At 41.3% G+C, this 21,621-nt stretch overlaps 1 protein-coding gene across 1 annotated transcript in view; it reads left to right on the top strand.

The window, feature by feature from the left end:
• Window positions 1-21,028, top strand: part of LETMD1 (LETM1 domain containing 1) — an 83,621-nt gene extending 62,593 nt beyond the window's left edge. Inside the window, exon 9 of the mRNA XM_053708219.1 lies at window positions 19,013-21,028. Coding sequence (XP_053564194.1) covers window positions 19,013-19,086 — 74 coding nt within the window. The 3' untranslated portion in view covers window positions 19,087-21,028. The remainder of the gene's footprint in view (window positions 1-19,012) is intronic.
• Window positions 21,029-21,621: the final 593 nt, after the last annotated feature.

Genomic DNA, 21,621 nt, shown 5'->3' on the forward strand with positions numbered 1-21,621 from the left:
AAGGAGAGGGAACCTTCAGACCTATTTTGGATCTAAAGATCTTAAACAAATTCCTCAGAATTCCGTCATTTAAGATGGAAACTATTCGTACCATCTTAACTATGATCCAGGAGAGTCAATAGAGGACTACAATGGATTTGAAGGATGCTTATCCTCACATTGTGATGCATAAAGATCACCATCGTTTTTCCAGGTTTGCCTTTCTAGACAGGCATTACCAGTTTGTAGCTCTTTCCTTTGGGATATCTACAGCCCCAAGAATCTTTATGGAGGTTCTGGGGTCGCTTTGGCGGTCCTTAGACCGCGGGGCATAGAAGTGGCCCCTTATTTAGACGACATCCTGATACAGGCGTCAAACATCCAAATTGCCCAGTCTCATACGGACGTAGTACTGGCATTTCTGAGATCACATGGGTGGAAAGTGAACAAGGAAAGAGTTCTCTATCCCCAATCTCAAGGGTTTCCCTCCTAGGGACTCTGATAGATTCTGTAGAAATGAAAATTTACCTGACGGAGTCCAGGTTGTCAAAGTTTCTAAATTTCTGCCGTGTTTTTTTCATCCCATCCGCGCCCTTCGGTGGCTCAGTACATGAATGAAATCGGCTTAATGGTAGCGGCAAGGGACATAGTACCGTTTGCACGTCTACATTTCAGACCGCTGCAACTATGCATGCTCAGTCAGAGGAACGGGGATTACACTGATTTGTCCCCCTGTTAAACCTGGACCAAGAGACCAGAGATTCTCTTCTCTGGTGACTATGTCGGGTCCATCTGTCCAAGGGTATGACCTTCCGCAGGTCAGATGGGACAATTGTTACAATAGATGCCAGCCTTTTAGGTTGGGATGCAGTCTGGAACTCCCTGAAGGCTCAGGGATAGTGGACTTAGGAGGAGACCCTCCTTCTAATAAATATTCTGGAACTGGGAGTGATATTCCATGCTCTTCAGACTTGGCCTCAGTTAGCAACTCTGAGGTACATCATACTCAGTCGGACAATATACACGACTGTGGCTTACATCAGCCATCAAGGGGGAACAGAAGTTCCCTAGCGATGTTAGAAGTCTTACAATAATTCACTGGACAGAGACTCACTCTTGTCTATCAGCTATCCATATCCCAGGTGTTGAGAACTGGGAGGTGGATTTTCTAAGTCGTCAGACTTTTCTTCCGGGGGAGTGGGATTTCCTCCGGAGGTCAAGACCAAGCAGGAGAGGGCTTTGGTGTTTTTGACAGCGCCTGCGTAGCCACGCAGGACCTGGTATGCAGATCTGGTGGACATGTCATCCTTTCCATCACGGTCTCTGCTTCTGAGACAGGTCCCTCTACCTCAGGGTCCTTTCAACCATCTAAATAGAATCAATCTGAGATGGACTGCCTGGAGACCGAACGCTTGATGTTATCAAAGCATGGCTTCTCCGAGTCAGTCATTGATACCTTAATACAGACATGAAAGCCTGTCTCTAGGAAAATTGAACATAGATATGGTGTAAATATCTGATTGTTATGAATCCAAGGGGTTACTCATGGAGTAAAGTCTGGATTCTCAGGATATTATCTTTTCTCCAAGATGTTTTTGAGAAAAGGGTTGTCAGCTAATTCCTTAAAAGGGGACAGATTTTTACTCTGTCTATTTTTTGCACAAGCGTCTGGCAGGTATTCTAGACGTTCAGGCATTTGGTCAGGCTTTGGTTAGATCCAAGCCTGTGTTTAAAACTGTTGCTCGCCATGGAGCTTAAACCTGATTCTTAAGGTTCTTCAAGAAGTTCCGTTTGAACCTTTTTTGTTCCATAGATATCAATCTTTATCTTGGAAAGTTCCTTTTGGGTAGCTAATTCCTCGACTCGTAGAGTCTCCAAGTTATCTGTGTTACAATGTGATTCTCCTTATCTGGTCCTTCGTACGGATAAGGTAGTCCTGCGTACCAACCTGGGTTTTTTCCTAAGGTGGTATCTAACAAGTACATCACTCAAGAGATAGTTGTTCCATGCTTGTATCCTAATCCTTCCTCAAAGAAGGAACGTCTATTACACAATATTGGACGTGGTTTGTGCTTTAAAGTTTTACTTACAAGCTACTACAGTTTTCATCAAACGTTCACCTTGTTTGTTGTCTATTCTGGACAGAGGAGAGGTCAAAAGACTTCAGCAGCCTCTCTCTCTTTTTGGTTAAAAAGCATAATTCATTTAGCTTATGAGACTGCTGGACAGCAGCCTCCTGAAGGGATTACAGCTCATTCTACTAGAGCTGTGGTTTTCACTTGGGCCTTTTTTTTAAATGTGGCTTCTGTTGAACAGATTTACAAGACGGAGTCTTGGTCTGCGCTTCATACTTTTCAAATTTAACAAATTTGATACCTTGCTTCTTCGGAGGCTATTTTTGGGAGAAAGGGTTTTTTTACAGGCAGTGGTAACTTCCGTTTAAGTACCTGCCTTGTCCCTCCCATCATCCGTGTACTTTAGCTTTGGTATTGGTATTCCATAAGTAATGGATGATCCGTGGACTGGATACACTTAACAAGAGAAAACATAATTTATGCTTACCTGATAAATTTATTTCTCTTGTAGTGTATCCAGTCCACGGCCCGCCCTGTCACTTTAAGGCAGGTAATTTTTTCATTTGAACTACAGTCACCACTGCACCCTATGGTTTTTCCTTTCTCTGCATGTTTTCGGTCGAATGACTGAATATGGCAGTTAGGGGAGGAGCTATATAGCAGCTTTGCTGTGGGTGGACTCTTGCAGCTTCCTGTTGGGAAGGAGAATATATTCCATAAGTAATGGATGATCCGTGGACTGGATACACTACAAGAGAAATAAATTTATCAGGTAAGCATAAATTATGTTTTTTCTCGGGTAGAGGTGCAGGCTTGGTGCCCTCAGTATGGGCCGCCTATGTACCCTCCCGTCTTGGCATTCAGTGCCCTCTATAGCTTGGGTATTGTTTTCGCAAAAGTAATGAATGCGGCTGTGGACTCTCTCCATTTAAGAAGAAAAACATAAATTATGCTTACCTGATCATTTCCTTTTCTTCTAATGGAAAGAGTCCACAGCTCCCCACCCGTAATTTTATGTGGGGCGTCCTTATATTCTTCTCGCACCTTTCACCCTGATATTTCTTCTACTGTTCCTTGTTCCTCGGCAGAATGACTGGGGGATGAGGGGACTGGAAGGAGTATTTAAGCCTTTGGCTGGGTTGTCTTTGTCTCCTCCTGGTGGCCAGGTTCTTAATTCCCAAAAGTTATGAATGCAACTGTGGACTCTTTCCATCAGAAGAAAAGGAAATGATCAGGTAAGCATAATTTATGTTTTTATATATATTGAACTATATTTTAAACAATATTGCTAATTTTTAACTATAGCTTTTTCCCAAAGCTTTCTTATAGCTACCCCTTCTTACAATAATCAGTGGCTAGGGGAAGGCCGTTTATTTTCTCACCTGTAGAAAAGGGCTATCAATTGCTTAATAGTAAATAGGGCCTGTCTGTGACTATTCGTTTGTAGTTTAGTTTCTATCTTTGGGAGACCCCAAAGATCCACAATCTGATTGAATTCATCCTTGTGAAGAGACCACTCAACTGGATTTAGAGATTGATGACTGAGAGTCTGCCTCCCAGTTCTCTACCCCTGGAATATGAATCACAGAGAGAAGCCATAAATTGGTCTATGCCCATGAGAGAATTTGAGACACCTCCATCATTGCTAGGGAACTGTGAGTTCCCCCCTGATGGTTGACATAAGCTACTGCTGTGACATTGCCTGTCTAGAAATGGAGATTAGAGACTCCTTTTCAACAGAGGCTAAACTTAAAGAGCCCTAAAAATTGCTTCTAGAACATTTTATTGGTAGTCTCGCCTCCAGAAAATCCAAAACTCCCTGTGATCTCAGAGACCCCCAAACAGCTCCCCAACCTGAGAGACTTCATCTGTTGTGATCACACGCCAGGTAGTTCATCTGTTGTGATCACACGCCAGGTAGGATGAGCAAAAGAAGCCCACTGAATAATAAACTAATGAACTAGTCACTAAGTTAGAGACTAACTTGTACTGGGATCCAAAATTATCCTTTGAGACAGCTGAGAGACCTCATAAAAAAGTCCAAATGGATTTGCATCTGAAGCTGCAATCATGAGACCTTGGACTTCCATACAAAGAGAGACTGAAGGTTCAGACAAGTTGACACCAATTTTAACCACCTCTGTTCTGTTATAGAGAGACTCATGTAGATTGAATCTATTGAAACCCCCAAAAAGTTACTTTTGTTTAAGGGACCAAAAACTTTTTGGAAAATTGATACTCCAACAAGAAGAGTTGGTTGAGAAAAGATGGAGCTTGAACCAAGAAGTCGTCCAGGTATGGAAACACTGCACTCCCCTTAGACTATTATCACAGACAAAAGGGCACCCAGAACATTTGTGAATATTCTTGGAGCTGTGTAGCCAGACCAAATTACAGGGCAACAAACTGAAAATGCCTGTCCAGAAAGGCAAACCTGAGAAACTGGAAATGATCTTTGTGAATTGGAACATGAAGGTAAGCATCCTTTAAATATTTTGTGGACATAAACTGACCTTGCTGAACAAAATGCAGAATAGTCCAAATAGTTTCCAGTTTGAAAGATGGAACCCTTACAAACTTGTTCAGAGCTTTCAGATCCAAAACTAGTCTGAAAGTACCTTCCTTCTTTGGAGCAATAAAGAGATTTGAATAAAATCCCATCCCCTGTTTCTGCAAATGAATTGGTACAATCACTCCCATAGCTTCCAGATCTGAGACAGACTTGAAAAAAACTTAAGCTTTTACCGGATTCCTTGGGACATTGAACAGAAAAACCTTCCTCTGGAAGGCCTTGTTCTGAATCCTATTTGATATCCCTGAGAAACTATATTCAGAACCCAGGGATCAGGAACAGACTTAAACCAGACCTCCTGAAAGAGGCTTAATATGCCCCCTCCCAGAACATCTGGATCGGGGGCCGCACCTTGATGCAGTCTTTATAGTAGGGATGGATTTCTTACCCTGCTTTGACTTGTTCCAGTTAGCAATAGGGCTCCCAGACTGAACCAGAGGAGCATTGTTTTTGAGCAGATGAGTCAACCTTTTTTGTTCTTTACCTTCAGTAACAGTAGATATAATCTAAATCAGAACCAAACAACTTTTTTCCCTGAAAAGGAAAGAGATAATAATCTGGATTTTGACATATCAGCAGATGAGGGTTTAAGCCATAAGGCTCTCCTGGCAAGAACTGCCAAATACATGCTTTTGACATTAATATCAAATACAGCATCACAAATCAATATTAGCATCAGGTAAAGGATATAACTTTTTAAATCTTGCAGGAGGAGTAAATGCATTACCTGGCTTAAACCATTCCCTACAAATCATGTCAGAGACAGCATCAGGAATAGAAAAAACCTCAGGAGATGAACAGCAGTTTTTAAAAACTGAATTTAAATGATTACAAAGCTTATCAGAAACTTTAGAATCTTTAACCCTTAAAGTAATTAAGACCTCCTGTAAAAGAGAACAAATTTGTTCATCTTTAAACAAAAAAGAGGAAATATCAGGTTCAACATCAGTTGAAGATTCCTCATCACCAGAGGAAACTTCACCATCTGAAGACATAACCGTATCCCTGGTTTCGGGGCTCATAGAACTTGTAGAACTTTTATTCCTGCTTGAAAGCAGGAGAGCATTCAGAACTTTAGAAACTGTAGCCTTGATAACATTTTTAACAGTAGGTGAAACAATTTCAATATTCTCCTGTAATGAACAAACAGAAATTAATACCCAAAGAAAACAGCATTAGGTTAGTAGGATTGCATTAATATTTCTAAACATGAGTCACATTAATGAGCTAGAGAAGGCACCTCAGCTTTTTTACAAAAAGCACACCTAATAATGGTAGAAAGCTGTTGAGGGTACTTAGTTTATTGGGTGTATTTAGGGACAAAATCAAACTGCTCCATTATAGCATATGACAAAGCAATGCAATAAACACTATAACCCTTTACAAAGCTCTTGAGGAATGGAAATGGCTTACTCCCTCAACTTAGCTTTTTAAATAACTCACAGGTACAATGCACGCTAAGCTGAACTGCAAAATAAAGCAGGAGACTTTAACATAACATCTTAAGAGCAGATAACGATCAACAGGGAGAATCAACGCGTGCAAAAAAAACTAACCGCTTTATAAGGAATTTAGCATGCCAAAAACCCAAAGTGCGCTAACCCAACGTACGTTAAACTGTCCGATGCAAAAAGAACTATAGAAAGACTAAAAGGGACGTGCGTCAACCCGACATGTGCAACTGCCACACACAAAATTAAACTAAGTGCGCAAAAAAGCTGAAGCGCAAAACAGCAAGGTAATAGTGTAAAGGATTCTGTCCCAGGGCTTATATATTAGCAAGTATATACAAACTAAAAAGTGACCATAACATAACTACAGAGTGTCTACGTGATACTTACCAATAGACAATTATCTAGCAGCAAAACAACAAGTAGAAAGCCAAATTAGTAATGAAACACATCAGCAGTGGTTAAAAAATATGAGTATACTAGTCCTAAAGCCCGTTCACACAGGCCATTTTTTGCAGTACAGTGGTCCCACCCCTTGCGTTCTCTCCCTCCCGCTCTTTTGCTTTCTCCCCCCCCCCTCTCTTTTTGCGCTCTCTCTCCCCCTCTCTTTTGAGCTCTCTCCTCCTCTCTTTTTAGCTCTCTCTCTCCCCCTCTCTTTGCACTCTCTCTTTCCCCCCTCTCTTTTGCGCTCTCTCTTTCCCCCTTCCTTTTGCACTCTCTCTTTCCCCCTCTCTTTTGCACTCTCTCTCTCTTCCCCCCTCTTTTGCGCTCTCTCTCTCTCTCCCCCCTCTCTCTCTCCCCTCTCTCTCTCCATCTCCCCTCTCTCTCTTTCCCCCCTCTCTTTCCCCCCCTCTCTTTCCCCCCCCTCTCCCTGTCTCTCCCTCTCTCTCTCCATCTCCCCTCTCTCTCTCTTCTCTCTCGCTCCCCCCTTTCTCTCCCCCCTTTCTCTCTCCCCTCTCTCTCTCCTCTCTAGCTCCCCTCTCTCTCTCTCTAGCTCCCCTCTCTCTCTCTCCCCTCTCTCTCTCTCTCTCCCCTCTCTCTCTTTCTCTCTCTTTTTCTCTCGCTCCCCTCTCTCTCTCTTCTCTCTCCCCCTCTCTCTCCCCTCTCTCTTTCTCTCTCTCTCTCCCCCTCTTTCTCCCCCTCTCTCCCCTCTCTCAACCTCTCCCCCTCTCTCTCTCCCCCTCTCTCTCTATCTCCCCCCTCTGTCTCTCTCTCTCCCCTCTCTATCTCCCCCCTCTCTATCTCCCCCCTCTATCTCCCCCCTCTCTCTCCCCTCTCTATCTCCCCCCTCTCTCTCCACATCTCCCCTCTCTCTCTCTCTCTCTCTCTCTCTCCTCCCTTCCTCCCTCCCCCTCTCTCTCTCCTCCCTCTCTCTCTCCCCTCCCTCCCCTCTCTCCTTTCCCTCTCTCTCTCTCCCCCCTCTGTGTCTCTCTCCCCCTCTCTCTCTCTCTCCCTCTCCCCCCTCTCTCTCTCTCCCCCCCTCTCTTTCTCTCTCTCCCCCCTCTCTTTCTCTCTCCCCTCTTTCTCTCCCCTCTTTCTCTCCCCTCTTTCTCTCCCCTCTTTCTCTCCCCTCTTTCTCTCCCCTCTCTCTCTCCCCCTCTCTCTCTCCCCTCCTCTCTCTCTCTCTCCCCTCCTCTCTCTCTCCTCTCTCTCTCTCTCCCCCTTTCTCTCCCCTCTCTCCCCTCTCTCTCTCCCCCCCCTTTCTCTCCCCCCTCTCTCTCTCCTTATCCCCCCTCCCTCTCCATCTCCCCCTGTCTCTAGTGCGCATGACAGCTTCGGACAAACACACTTGGCCTTTTATAGTATAGGATTGTAGATCCATAAAGGGAGGCAAAATACAAGTCCCTGCAACCAATTTTAGAAGGTTTATAAAAAAATTATCATGAGGTGAAAAAGAATCACAAATCATACCCCCAATATACATCCCACTGACAAACACTTTACTCTGAGGGGAAACCAGGCCTCAATATAGACTGAAAACCCCTCTCTCTGAAGAATCAAAGGCACATCTTCATTTTTTAACCACATACAGCAGAGGCAAAGTAAAGACACAGGTATATGTGAGCTGAGATAAGTTCTATAGGGCTGTTGGGGTTTGGGAATCTTTGCCTCCTCCTAATGGTAGAGTAGACTAATTCCCAGTAGTAATGGATCATGGACACTCACCACCTATATGAAAGAAAGCTTACTTCTGGCGGAGTTAACACGCAAGCAATAAATAGCACTCCACTTGTAATCTGTGTTATTACTAATACAGGGCCAAAACTTGATATGTTTTATAAATACTATAATTAACCAACTAATATTCATATAAAGTTTCTCATTATTTAAACACAAAGTTATCCAAGCTTTCTTAATGCATTAATGTAAAAAAAAAATTCTACAACTTAAATGGATATTTATACACTAGATTTTTCTTTGCATAAATGTTTTGTAGATGATCCATTTATATAGCCCATCTGGGGGTGGTTTTGTAAAAATGTGTAGTTTAGCTTATTTTTAAATAACGTGCTGATTTTCAGACTCCTAACCAAGCTACTGATGTATATAGTTATAGACTCCTGTTTTAAAGAGACTTTATACACACAAACAATATGGGCTACTTAAATAAAGAATTCATAGAAGATAAAGTTTGTAATTGACATGTATTTGCAACTTTGCTGCTAAAGCTTCTAAAAATGATAAACCTTGCAGTTCTTTTACTGCATATGAATACGTATTTTATACACACTAGCTAGAGAGCAAGAGTTTTTCCCTTAATCCCTAACTAGTGTCCTTACAGCCAGCCCCCATGCTGGAGCTATATACAGATAGTTAAAAATATATTTTAACTCCTAGTGTAGGGCGCTCAAGTGCACAAAGCTAATATAGACAAATCAGAATGAACGCAAACAGTGGGAAAATATCCTCACTAGATATATAAGCACCTTATAATAATGTATACAAAATACAATAGTCCAAACTCCCTAAATATAGGGCACAAGTAGAACCAAAAAGTTCCGATACCCACTATAGTAGTGAGCTGTCCAACTTTCACAGTGACCTCGGTCTTCAGTATGTCCAATAGAAGACAGATGTTATTTTTCTTCCAACACCTTAGTCAAAGGTTGCTGCACTCTTCAAACACGATCAGTGTAAAAACTTCTAAAATATACAAAAAAAAAAGAAGAGGCACCACATGTGTGTATCATTCAATGGACAACAACCAATCTGATGACTCTGATACAGGGCACTCACATTTGAAGCAAGGACCCCATAGTGCTATACAATGCAGGCTTACTGAACTATGGAATACTGGAACACTTGGATCTCAAGTTCCTGTTCAAACTCAAATAGGCAGCTATGGCTCAAATGTGATTTAGCGGTTTAGAGTTAAAATAAATACAATTTATTAAAAACAAACAATACATTTTTTTTAAAAACAAATGAACGGAATATAGTTCGAGGGTCTGGTAGCTCACCCTCTCAAGGCTCTTTAATGCGTTTCATCAGGCATATTGAATAACACTAGTTTGGCCTTTAAATTAGCAATTTCTACCGATAAGTTTACATGATACACCCCTAGGGGTGTGTACATATTAATCCTTTACCTTTGTTAAAAAGGCGTGTCTTAAAACTCCAGTAATCTTAAATGTATAGTTATAATTAAAATGTATCACTATGACTGGGGTCTACAAATAATCCCAAAGGGCAATGGGAATCTAATAACAATGTGTCGTAACAATACCATATAAGAACTTACTCAAATCCTAAGGGTAAACGATATATAAATGTATTTTGTATCCGATGCGTGCAATGACATTGATCATTCGCAGAGGAACGTGGTGTGTATACACCTACTTATTGATGATTGGCTAAGAACGCCTCAACTATCTATCTCCATGGCAACTTACGCCAACTAGACGTGGCTGTTGATATTGAAAATGTGCCCGATAATCATAAGCAAAAATGCATAATTTAGACACTCCTACTAAAAAGTGATTGGTAATGGAAACCCCAACTGATTACCACCATCGGGTTGGGATGCCTGCTGACATACTTGAGCTGTCTGTGTAATGTGGAAACATTGTAAAAGCTGCTGATATAAACTAACAGCATTCAGCCGTTTCTCCCTCTCTGTTCCACTGTGTAGGGATCTCACTCCCCCTCTCTCCTCACTTTTACTATGGCAAAGTTGTGTGTAAAATGTTCAGCTCACTTATGTTAAACCTTGAACATCTAATGTGGGAGCAATTTGTGTTTCCTGGCAATCAGTTTTTTGGACCAATATGATTTATACAGTACAATCCACTTTTTATTCTTCTTTATAGTAGTGTCTATTACATGCAGTTACATGGAAATTGGTGTATACTGTCCCTTTAAGGCATCTGAAACAAATGTAAACCTAACTTAAGAATGTACATAGGTTAACTATAAGTAAACTTGATTACATAGGTAGGCACAAGAGACCTCCATACATGAGCCAGCAGCAGTTGAGATGAATCGGCCAAGAGTGATATAAATGATATGCAGCCATCGTCATCTGAAAATGAATTAAAAATGACAAAAGGCAACTGATTATATATAGCTATAGGTGCCTTAGTGAAATTCCATACTGATTAATGCAACCTGCGTCAAGGCACTCAGTTAAATACCACATAATTTGAAATATTAAATTACCTGCAAAAATGGATGTAACTTACTGGATATCTGCAGTTATAGTGTTATGTACCTTGATTTATTTATTTGCCTACAGATGCAAATAGAGTAATTAGGAACATATTATAAATCTTCAGCCTATACTAGAATCAAAGAGAATTAAGGGGTTATAACTAAATGTCCTCAAACACAAGACTAACATGTAACTACAACCATGTCTTTATACATAGTAAACAAGGATATTACATATGGAGTCTGTACCTCACAATTATTTTCTAAAGTAGAGAATGCAATATTAACAGGGAACCATATATCACTGTAAACTGACATAAGGTTGAAGATGGGTAAACATATACATGAGGGAAAAGAAAAATTAGTGTCAGCTGGGGACTGGTAAACTACTATAGAGTCCTGAAGTAGAAGGTCGTGGGCATATGGAACACAGTACGGAATAGACCCTACAGGGCAACAGCCACAGACTTATCCCACTAACCACAAAGTAGAATATTAAAATAATATTCCACTTGACTACCAATGACTCCCAGATTTAGTACAATTTTTTTAACCGGTCAAGCTTGAGCAATTACATCTAATATCAAACACAAGGCATTAAGCACCTCACCTCTCCAAATATTCCCCCTAAATGCAGGTTTCAGTGTTTCAAATAGTCCGATTTTCATTTAGCAGAGAAAAGACATCTATGACAGAGAAGTGGTTGCATAGGTAAAAAGCATCTGAAGTAGCACTCGGGATGCCATACCCTACCAGTAACATTTTTAACCCACTCCAGTCCTCGGTATGTGACACAACACGCTTTTCAAGTAGGAAGGTTCAATATAGTCCAAGGCAGATCCATAGGTTTCAACACAGAGCAAAACACTCCTGCTACAATGTCTTGTCACCAGTAAGCCCTCATGGATCTCTCAGCCTATGGGCAAGCTGCCTGTCTTCTTGCCTTGTGCCTCCATTGGTGTTGGTGTCAGTAGATTCTGTTGCAGGGAGACAACTTTGATGGGGCTCGGCTCCAGCCTCCATCTAAAGGACTCTTACGCTCTGAATTTCTAACCCCTCCAGAACTGTTGATGTATAGTGGTTCTGTTACTGTAGCTCCTTGAGAATCTATAGGGAATGCAGGGTCAGACCTCTGATGTGGACCCAAATGCACTCTCAAACACAAAAAAACAGCTCCTGACATTGTTCCTACAAAAGCTGTGCAATTTACCTTAGAATATCACTGAAAGTCCCCTCCATAACAACTAAACAGAGTAACAGTAGGTATTAAGGTACAAGGTTATAAAGCAGCAATACATCTGGAGCCCAAAGACTCTTGCTTGAGGATGGATGCTGCAGCCTCAAGCTATACTCCAGAATATTAGAGAGGCTAGACTTAGCCAACTCAGTACACAGCATAAAGGGACATGAAACCCAGATTTTTTTCTTTCATGATTTAGAAAGTACATGCAATTTTAAACAACTTTCTAATTTACTTCTGTTATCTAATTTGCTTCATTCTCTTGATATCCTTTGCTGAATACCATATCTAGATAGGCTCAGTGGCTGCTGATTGGTGGCTGCACATAGATGCCGCGTGTGATTGGCTCACCCATGTGCATGATTATTACTTTAACAAAGATTTCTCCAACATTGGTGTGTCCGGTCCACGGCGTCATCCATAACTTGTGGGAATATTCTCCTCCCCAACAGGAAATGGCAAAGAGCACAGCAAAAGCTGTCCACATAGTCCCCCCTAGGCTCTGCCCACCCCAGTCATTCTCTTTGCCGCTGAACAAGCAGCATCTCCACGGAGATGGTGAAGAGTATGTGGTGATTAGTTGTAGTTTTTTATTCTACTATCAAGAGTTTGTTATTTTAAAATAGTGCTGGTATGTACTATTTACTCTGAAACAGAAAAAGATGAAGAGTTCTGTTTGTGAGAGGAATATGATTTTAGCAGCAGTAACTAAAATCGTTTGCTGTTTCCACATAGGACTGTTGAGATGAGATAACTTTAGTTGGGGGAAACAGTTGGCAGACTTTTCTGCTTAAGGTATGACTAGCCATATTTCTAACAAGACTGTGTAATGCTGAAAGGCTGTCATTTTCCCCATCATGGGGACCGGTAAGCCATTTTCTTAGCCTCAAACAGAACAAAGGGCTTAATATGGGCTATAAAATTGGTAGACACTTTTATGGGCTAGATCGATTGCTTTATTTGGGCATTTTATACAGCTTGATGTTGAAATTCACACTTTATAACTTTGGGGAACGTTTTTTTACGTCAGGCACTGGTTTAGACACCTTCCCAGTCAGGAAGGGCCTTCTATGTAGTAGGCAGAGCCTCATTTTCGCGCCATTACTGCGCAGTTACTTTTGAGAGCAGGACATGCAGCTGCATGTGTGTGGGTCTGGAAATAGTTGAAAAGGTTCCTGAAAGGCTTCATTTGGTATCGTATACCCCCCTGGGTTTGGTAAAGTCGCAGCAAAGGCTGTAGCTGGGACTGTAGAGTGCTTAAAACTTTTTTAAGGGTTAAAGGTCTGAAATTTGGGGTGCAATGCTTTGAATGCTTTAAGACACTGTGGTGAAAATTTGGTTAAATTTGAACAATTCCTTCATAGTTTTTCACATATTCAGTAAAAAAGTGTGCCCTGTTTAAAATTTAAAGAGACAGTAACGGTTTTGTTTTAAAACGGTTTTTGTATTTTATTGACAAGTTTAAGCCTGTTTAACATGTCTGTGCCTTCAGATAAACTATGTTCTGTATGTATGGAAGCCAATGTGTCTCCCCCTTCAAAATTGTGTGATAATTGTGCCATAGCGTCCAAACAAAGTAAGGACAGTACTGCCACAGATAGTAAAGTTGCCCAAGATGATTCATCAGATGAAGGGAGTAGACATAGTTCTACATCTTCTCCTTCTGTGTCTACACCAGTTTTGCCCACGCAGGAGACCCCTAGTACTTCTAGCGCGCCAATGCTTGTTACTATGCAACAATTGACGGCAGTAATGGATAACTCCATAGCAAATATTTTATCCAAAATGCCTGCTTTTCAGAGAAAGCGCGATTGCTCTGTTTTAAACACTGTAGAGCAGGAGGGCGCTGATGATAATTGCTCTGTCATACCCTCACACCAATCTGAAGTGGCCATGAGGGAGGTTTTGTCAGATGGGGAAATTTCTGATTCAGGTAGAATTTCTCAACAGGCAGAACCTTATGTTGTGACATTTAAATTTAAGTTAGAGCATCTCCGCGCACTGCTTAAGGAGGTGCTATCTACTCTGGATGATTGTGACAACCTGGTCATTCCAGAAAAATTGTGCAAGATGGACAAGTTCCTAGAAGTTCCGGTGCACCCCGACGCTTTTCCTATACCCAAGCGGGTGGCGGACATAGTGAATAAGGAGTGGGAGAAGCCCGGCATACTTTTGTCCCCCCTCCTATATTTAAGAAATTATTTCCTATGGTCGACCCCAGAAAGGACTTATGGCAGACAGTCCCTAAGGTCGAGGGGGCAGTTTCTACACTAGCCAAGCGCACTACTATTCCTATCGAGGATAATTGTGCTTTCAAAGATCCTATGGATAAAAAATTGGAGGGTTTGCTTAAAAAGATTTTTGTACAGCAAGGTTACCTCCTGCAACCTATTTCGTGCATTATTCCTGTCACTACAGCAGCGTGGTTCTGGTTCGAGGAACTAGAAAAGTCGCTCAGTAGAGAGACTCCGTATGAGGAGGTTATGGACAGAATTCACGCACTTAAGTTAGCGAATTCCTTTATTTTAGATGCCGCTTTGCAGTTAGCTAGATTAGCGGCAAAAAATTCAGGGTTTGCAATTGTGGCGCGCAGAGCGCTCTGGCTAAAGTCTTGGTCAGCGGATGTATCTTCCAAGACAAAATTGCTTAATATCCCTTTCAAGGGTAAAACCCTTTTTGGGCCAGAATTGAAAGAGATTATCTCAGACATCACTGGGGGTAAGGGCCATGCCCTACAACAAGATAGGCCTTTCAAGGCCAAGAATAAGTCTAATTTTCGCTCCTTTCGCAATTTCAGGAACGGACCGGCCTCCAACTCTGCAGCCTCTAGACAAGAGGGTAATGCTTCGCAAACCAAACCAGCTTGGAAACCGATGCAAGGCTGGAACAAGGGTAAGCAGGCCAAGAAGCCTGATGCTGCTACCAAAACAGCATGATGGAGTAGCCCCCGATCCGGGACCGGATCTAGTAGGGGGCAGACTCTCTCTCTTCGCTCAGGCTTGGGCAAGTGATGTTCAGGATCCCTGGGCACTAGAAATAGTTTCTCAGGGTTATCTTCTGGAATTCAAGGAACTACCCCCAAGGGGAAGGTTCCACATGTCTCACTTATCTTCAAACCAAATAAAGAGACAGGCATTCTTACATTGTGTAGAAGACCTGGTTAAAAATGGGGAGTGATACACCCAGTTCCAACTGTGGAACAAGGACTGGGGTTTTTACTCAAATCTGTTTTGTAGTTCCCAAAAAAAGAGGGAACCTTCAGACCAATTCTGGATTTAAAGATTCTAAACAAATTTCTCAGAGTGCCATCGTTCAAAATAGAAACTATTCGAACGATTTTGCCTTCAATCCAGGAGGGTCAATTTATGACTACCGTGGATTTAAAGGATGCGTATCTACATATTCCTATCCACAAAGATCATCATCAGTTCCTAAGGTTCGCCTTTCTGGACAAACATTACCAGTTTGTGCCTCTCCCATTCGGGCTAGCCACTGCTCCAAGGATTTTCACAAAGGTACTCGGGTCCCTTCTAGCGGTTCTAATACCAAGGGGCATTGCAGTGGCACCTTACTTGGACGACATTCTGATACAAGCATCGTCTCTTTCAAAGGCAAAGGCTCACACAGACATCGTTCTGGCCTTTCTCAGATCTCACGGATGGAAGGTGAACATAGAAAAAAGTTCCCTGTCTCCGTCGACAAGAGTTCCTTTCTTGGGGACAATAATAGATTCTTTAGAAATGAAGATTTTTCTGACAGATGTCAGAAAGTCAAAACTTCTAACGCTTGTCAAAGTTCTTCACTCTGTTCACGGACCTTCCATAGCTCAGTGCATGGAAGTAGTAGGTTGATGGTTGCAGCAATGGACATAGTTCTTTTGCGTGAATTCAAGACCATTACAACTGTGCATTGCTGAAACAGTGGAATGGGGACTATACAGACTTGTCTCCAGTGATTCAAGTAGATCAGAAGACCAGAGACTCACTCCGTTGGTGGCTAACCCAGGATCACCTGTCCCAGGGAATGAGCTTCCGCAGACCAGAGTGGGTCATCGTCACGACCGACTCCAGTCTAGTGGGCTGGGGCGCGGTTCTGGGACTCCCTGAAAGCCTCAGGGGTCTATGGTCTCGGGAAGAGTCTCTTCTCCCGATAAACCATTCTGGAACTGAGAGCGATATTCAATGCTCTCAGGGCTTGGCCTCAACTAGCATAGGCCAGATTCTTAAGATTCCAATCAGACCACATGACGACTGTTGCTTACAATCAACCATCAGGGGGAACAAGAGTTCCCTGGCGATGAGAGAAGTGACCAAAATCATAAAATGGGCGGGAGGATCACTCCTGCCCACCTATCTGCGATCCACATTCCAGGAGTGGAAAACTGGGAGGGCCGGATTATCTGAGTCGTCAGACATTCCCATCCGGGGAGTGGGAACTCCACCCGGAGATATTTGCCCAGTTGACTCAATTATGAGGCATTTCCAGACATGGATCTGATGGCGTCTTGTCAGAACTTCAAGGGTTCCTTGCTACGGGTCCAGATTCCAGGGATCCCAAGGCGACTCTAGTGGATGCATTAGTAGCGCCTTGGGCCTTCAACCTAGCTTATGTGTTCCCACCGTTTCCTCTCATTCCCAGGCTGGTAGCCAGGATCAAACAGGAGAGGGCCTCAGTGATCTTGATAGCTCCTGCGTGGCCACGCAGGACTTGGTATGCAGACCTGGTGAATATGTCATTGGCTCCACCATGGAAGCTACCTTTGAGACAGGATCTTCTTGTACAGGGTCCTTCGAACATCCCAAATCTAGTTTCCCTCCAGCTGACGGCTTGGAAATTGAACGCTTGATTTTATCTAAGCGTGGGTTTTCGGATTCTGTGATAGATACTCTGATACAAGCCAGCAAACCTGTAACTAGAAAAATTTACCATAAAATATGGAAAAGATATATCTGTTGGTGTGAAATCCAAGGGATCTCATGGAGTAAGATCAAAATTCCTAGGATCCTTTCTTTTCTTCAAGAAGGTTTGGATAAGGGATTATCAGCGAGTTCTCTAAAGGGACAGATTTCTGCTTTATCTGTCTTGTTACACAAACGACTGGCAGCTGTGCCAGATGTTCAAGCTTTTGTTCAGGCTTTGGTCAGGATCAAGCCTGTTTACAGACCTTTGACTCCTCCCTGGAGTCTGAATTTAGTTCTTTCAGTTCTTCAAGGGGTTCCGTTTGAACCTCTACATTCCACAGATATCAAGATGTTATCTTGGAAAGTTCTGTTTTTGGTTGCTATTTCTTCTGCTAGAAGAGTTTCTGAGTTATCTGCTCTGCAGTGTAATCCGCCCTATCTGGTGTTCCATTCAGATAAGGTTGTTTTTGCGTACTAAACCTGGTTTCCTTCCAAAGGTTGTTTCCAACAAGAATATTAACCAGGAAATAGTTGTGCCTTCTTTGTGTCCGAATCCAGTTTCAAAGAAGAAACGTTTGTTACACAATTTAGATGTAGTTCGTGCTTTAAAGTTCTATTTAGAAGCAACAAAGGATTTCAGACAAACGTCTTCTCTGTTTGTCGTTTATTCTGGCAAGAGGAGAGGTCAAAAAGCTACTGCTACCTCTCTTTCCTTTTGGCTGAAAAGCATCATACGATTGGCTTATGAGACTGCCTGACGGCAGCCTCCCGAACGCATCACAGCTCACTCTACTAGGGCTGTGGCTTCCACATGGGCCTTCAAGAACGAGGCTTCTGTTGATCAGATATGTTAAGGCAGCGACTTGGTCTTCCCTGCACACTTTTGCCAAATTCTACAAATTTCATACTTTTGCTTCTTCGGAGGCTATTTTTTGGGAGAAAGGTTTGGCAAGCCATGGTGCCTTCCGTTTAGGTAACCTGATTGGCTCCTCCCTTCATCCGTGTCCTAAAGCTTTGGTATTGGTTCCTACAAGTTATGGATGACGCCGTGGACCGGGACACACCCAATGTTGGAGAAAACAGAATTTATGCTTACCTGATAAATTACTTTCTCCAACGGGGGGGTGTGTCCGGTATCCACCGGGGGGGGCCCCCCCTGGTTTTTTAATCAGGTTTGATGAATTTCTTTCTTATAAACTACAGTTCACCACGGCACCCTATGGTTTCTCCTGTTTACTTCTCCTGTCCCGTCGGTCGAATTGACTGGGGTGTGGGCGGAGCCTGAGGGGGGACTATGTGGACAGCTTTTGCTGTGCTCTTTGCCATTTCCTGTTGGGGAGGAGAATATTCCCACAAGTTATGGATGACGCCGTGGACCGGACACACCGTTGGAGAAAGTAATTTATCAGGTAAGCATAAATTCTGTTATCTAAATAAAGATGCAAATTATATAATAGAAGTAAATTGGAATGTTGTTCAAAATTGTTTTCTCTACTTGAATCATGAAAGACAAAATTGTGGGTTTAGTGTCCCTTTATGTGATTCAGAAACACCTTGTAGAGTGACTGCTTGAAGTCCTAGAGCTGGATGAGCTCTTATAACACAGATTTTAAGCAGAAAATATTGCAACCTAAGATGGCCGCAGCCTGGAAGTTCCCCCCTTTAAAGGCACAGTCGAGTCAAAATTACATTTTCATGATTCAGATATTTAAGCTCATAAACTGATTTCTAAGCTGTTAAGGCCGCCTCTTATTTTGACAGTTTTTCACAGCTAGACCGTGCTAGTTCATGTGTGCCATATAGATAACATTGTGCTCACTTCCATGGAGTTTATTTATGTGTCAGAATTTTTTGGCTAAATTACAAGCCTGTCAAAAGAACAGAGATAATGGGCAGTCTGCAGAGGCATAGATACAAGGTAATCACAGAGGTAAAAAGTGTATTCATATAACCGTGTTGGTTATGCAAAACTAGGGATTGGGTAATAAAGGAATAGTAAAGTAGACTGTCCCTTTAATTAGTTATTTCATGCAAATTAGCTTTTGTTTTGCTGCAGCCCTAGCTACAGTGTTAATAAAAAGTCTACCATTTATGTTCATAATGGGCTAACATGAAAACTAATCTATTTTGTGTCTGTATTTCAGTTTCAGAGGCATCCCTGTTGTTGCACAGTATGGTTCTACTCTCTACTAACTACATCCAGTCTGTGAAGAGATGATTGCAGACCACTCGTTGACATGGTTAACTGCTTTTATTCCTGCAGAGATTAGCCTCCGGCATTAGAAAACAGCATTTTTGGATTTTGGAGTCTCCGCCTGTTCATATTGTTATAATGCTCATCAGGTCTTTTGCTTGATTGAAGCCGTTCCGGTTTAAAAGACCCCTTAGGGCTCTTATAAGATATAAGGTCACTAAATTAACGGGGTTTTTTTAGTTTGTTTTTTTACTTTAAACAAACAATGGTACTGGGACCAAATAAAGTCATTAAACCAATATGCAGTTTAGTAAATACTCACTGGATACAGCAAGTCATGTAATAACCACTGTTTCTCCCATTCTTCGGTTTTTGTTTTTGTTTGGCCAAACTTCTCAAGATGTAACATTGCAATTGCACATAATGGGACACCTTGCCAGCAGTACAGAAGGGGACTTGTTGGGTTCTGTCTTTGAGCATAGTAGAAGGAACTCTGTAGGACTTTGTCTGCACTAAATTTGGACTGTTGGATAATAAATAACCTAATGGTGGTTTTGATGTTCTGTGGTAGTCTGGTCCAAAGTACTTAAGTCTCTCAGTAAAGGAAGTGAGCTGTCTTGTCAACTAAAATGACATAATGTAAATAAAAATGGGGCTTTTTTTCTTTACATTTATTTTACAGATACATTTTATATCTCAGAGGATATATATATATATACACACACACTCTTTATAAACAGAATGCTGGGGTAAATTGCCCTACTCTAAACTTTAATGCCCCTCTACAGTTGTCACAGCTATCTGCTTTTGTTTGTGGCACTAACTGGGGAAAGTCCTTGTGTTAGTCATGGATTTGCAAAGCTTTAGTACAGTGATACGTTTCCTTCCGGCTCTTTTCACTGCCTTCCAAATGTTTGCTCCTGTATTGGCTCAGGACTGGCTGAGAGTTTGCATGCAGTTTTTCTATATTATAACAATAAAAATCCTGCTTAAGTAATAAAGGTACATTTATGTACAAGAAAAAAAGGTTGAGTTGGAAAAAAAAAATGTACAACAGGTTTTCTATTATTTATTTGAAAGATCCGATTTTAAAAGTAAAGGGGCATTCTAATGCAAATTGAAAGATATAATATTTGCATTAGCTTTTTTCTTGTAACTTTGTATGACCCTAGCAAAGGGATTAAATACATAGTGACACTTTTGCTATTTTGCAGCTCCTGAGCAGGACACAGCTGGTGATGGGTGCTTCCTCCACGTATCACTCCTAATTGGCTCACCAGCTCCTGAGTGGCAGTTTAGCTGTTTTTAACCCATTTGCACAGGGGATACACACACACAGTATGCAAGAAACACTGGTGCAGAAATTGTGTGCTCTAACCAATTAGAGCTTTTCATTTTTGCATTGAATGTCCCTTTTAAATGTTTTATGAATGTGAAAATTTGTGAAAAGTGAATGTTTAAATGTTGGCCTTGAATTCAACTGCATGTAAATACTAAGCATACTGCTTGTATTATATCAGTAAAGTTGTGTAAACTTTATATCAGTTTCATGTTCCAAGTCTGCTGTTGAAAATGTTGGCTCTCCATTAGGGTCTTCGAAGTCAAATTTGATAATAGAAATAAAATGAAGTTGTTTAAAATTAGATGCTCTATCTGAACTATAAACGTTTATTTTTACATGTCCCTTTAAGTAATCCTATTTATTTTAGTTTGATTCATAAGAATTGTGGTTGTTTTCTGAGTGCTAATTTTTTTACTTTTGATATATAAACTACTTGAAGGCATGTTTGTATATATTATGTTTTTCTGTACAATGTATGTATAAATTCTATAAAAAAGTTTGTGTTTGTTTTTTTAATGGGCAAATCAATTATAACTGGAAACACCTGTCTTTATTTTATTCCCCCGAAACCCATTTTCAAATGCCATTGTTTGACACTTAAATGTATTAAAGCATGAAAGAGTTGCTTGTTGTACACATGCTGCACATCATTTTAAGATTTATTGGTATCAGAAAAGGGATTCTAGCTGCTTGTTATGCTATAAAGAGCAACATTCCAAAGGGGGATTTCCCCATCCTCCAAACACTCATCTACTGAAATGATATACATTTTTAGTCCATTTAAAATTATGTAAAAAAATAAAAGAAATTAGGCCATGCACTCCTACAATAATGATTTTAATATCTATATCTGTTTATATATTTAAAAAAAAAAAATCCTGGTCTGTATTTACTTAAAGGTATAGTTAACACCTTGATATTTGTATACAAAATGTTTGGTTATAAGTACTCAAATAACTTTGCAGATGTTCTAATCATCAGAGCTGGAAATGCACACTACACACTTAAGGCTGACACTGCTACATATATTTCCCTAATTGGCTTTAGCTAATAACTGCAAAAACAATATACTTTATATTAACATAACCGTGGCTAGCATTGTCAGCTGCAGGCTCAAGACAATATTGGCTCCTACAAATAGCGCAAGTGGTAGGTGGAGTTTGTCATTGAAATCGATTATAATAGATAATCGATTATAAAAATAGTTGTCAACGAAT

The sequence above is a fragment of the Bombina bombina genome, chromosome 3 (assembly GCF_027579735.1).
Source record: "Bombina bombina isolate aBomBom1 chromosome 3, aBomBom1.pri, whole genome shotgun sequence".
In the NCBI taxonomy this organism is placed as follows: domain Eukaryota; kingdom Metazoa; phylum Chordata; class Amphibia; order Anura; family Bombinatoridae; genus Bombina; species Bombina bombina.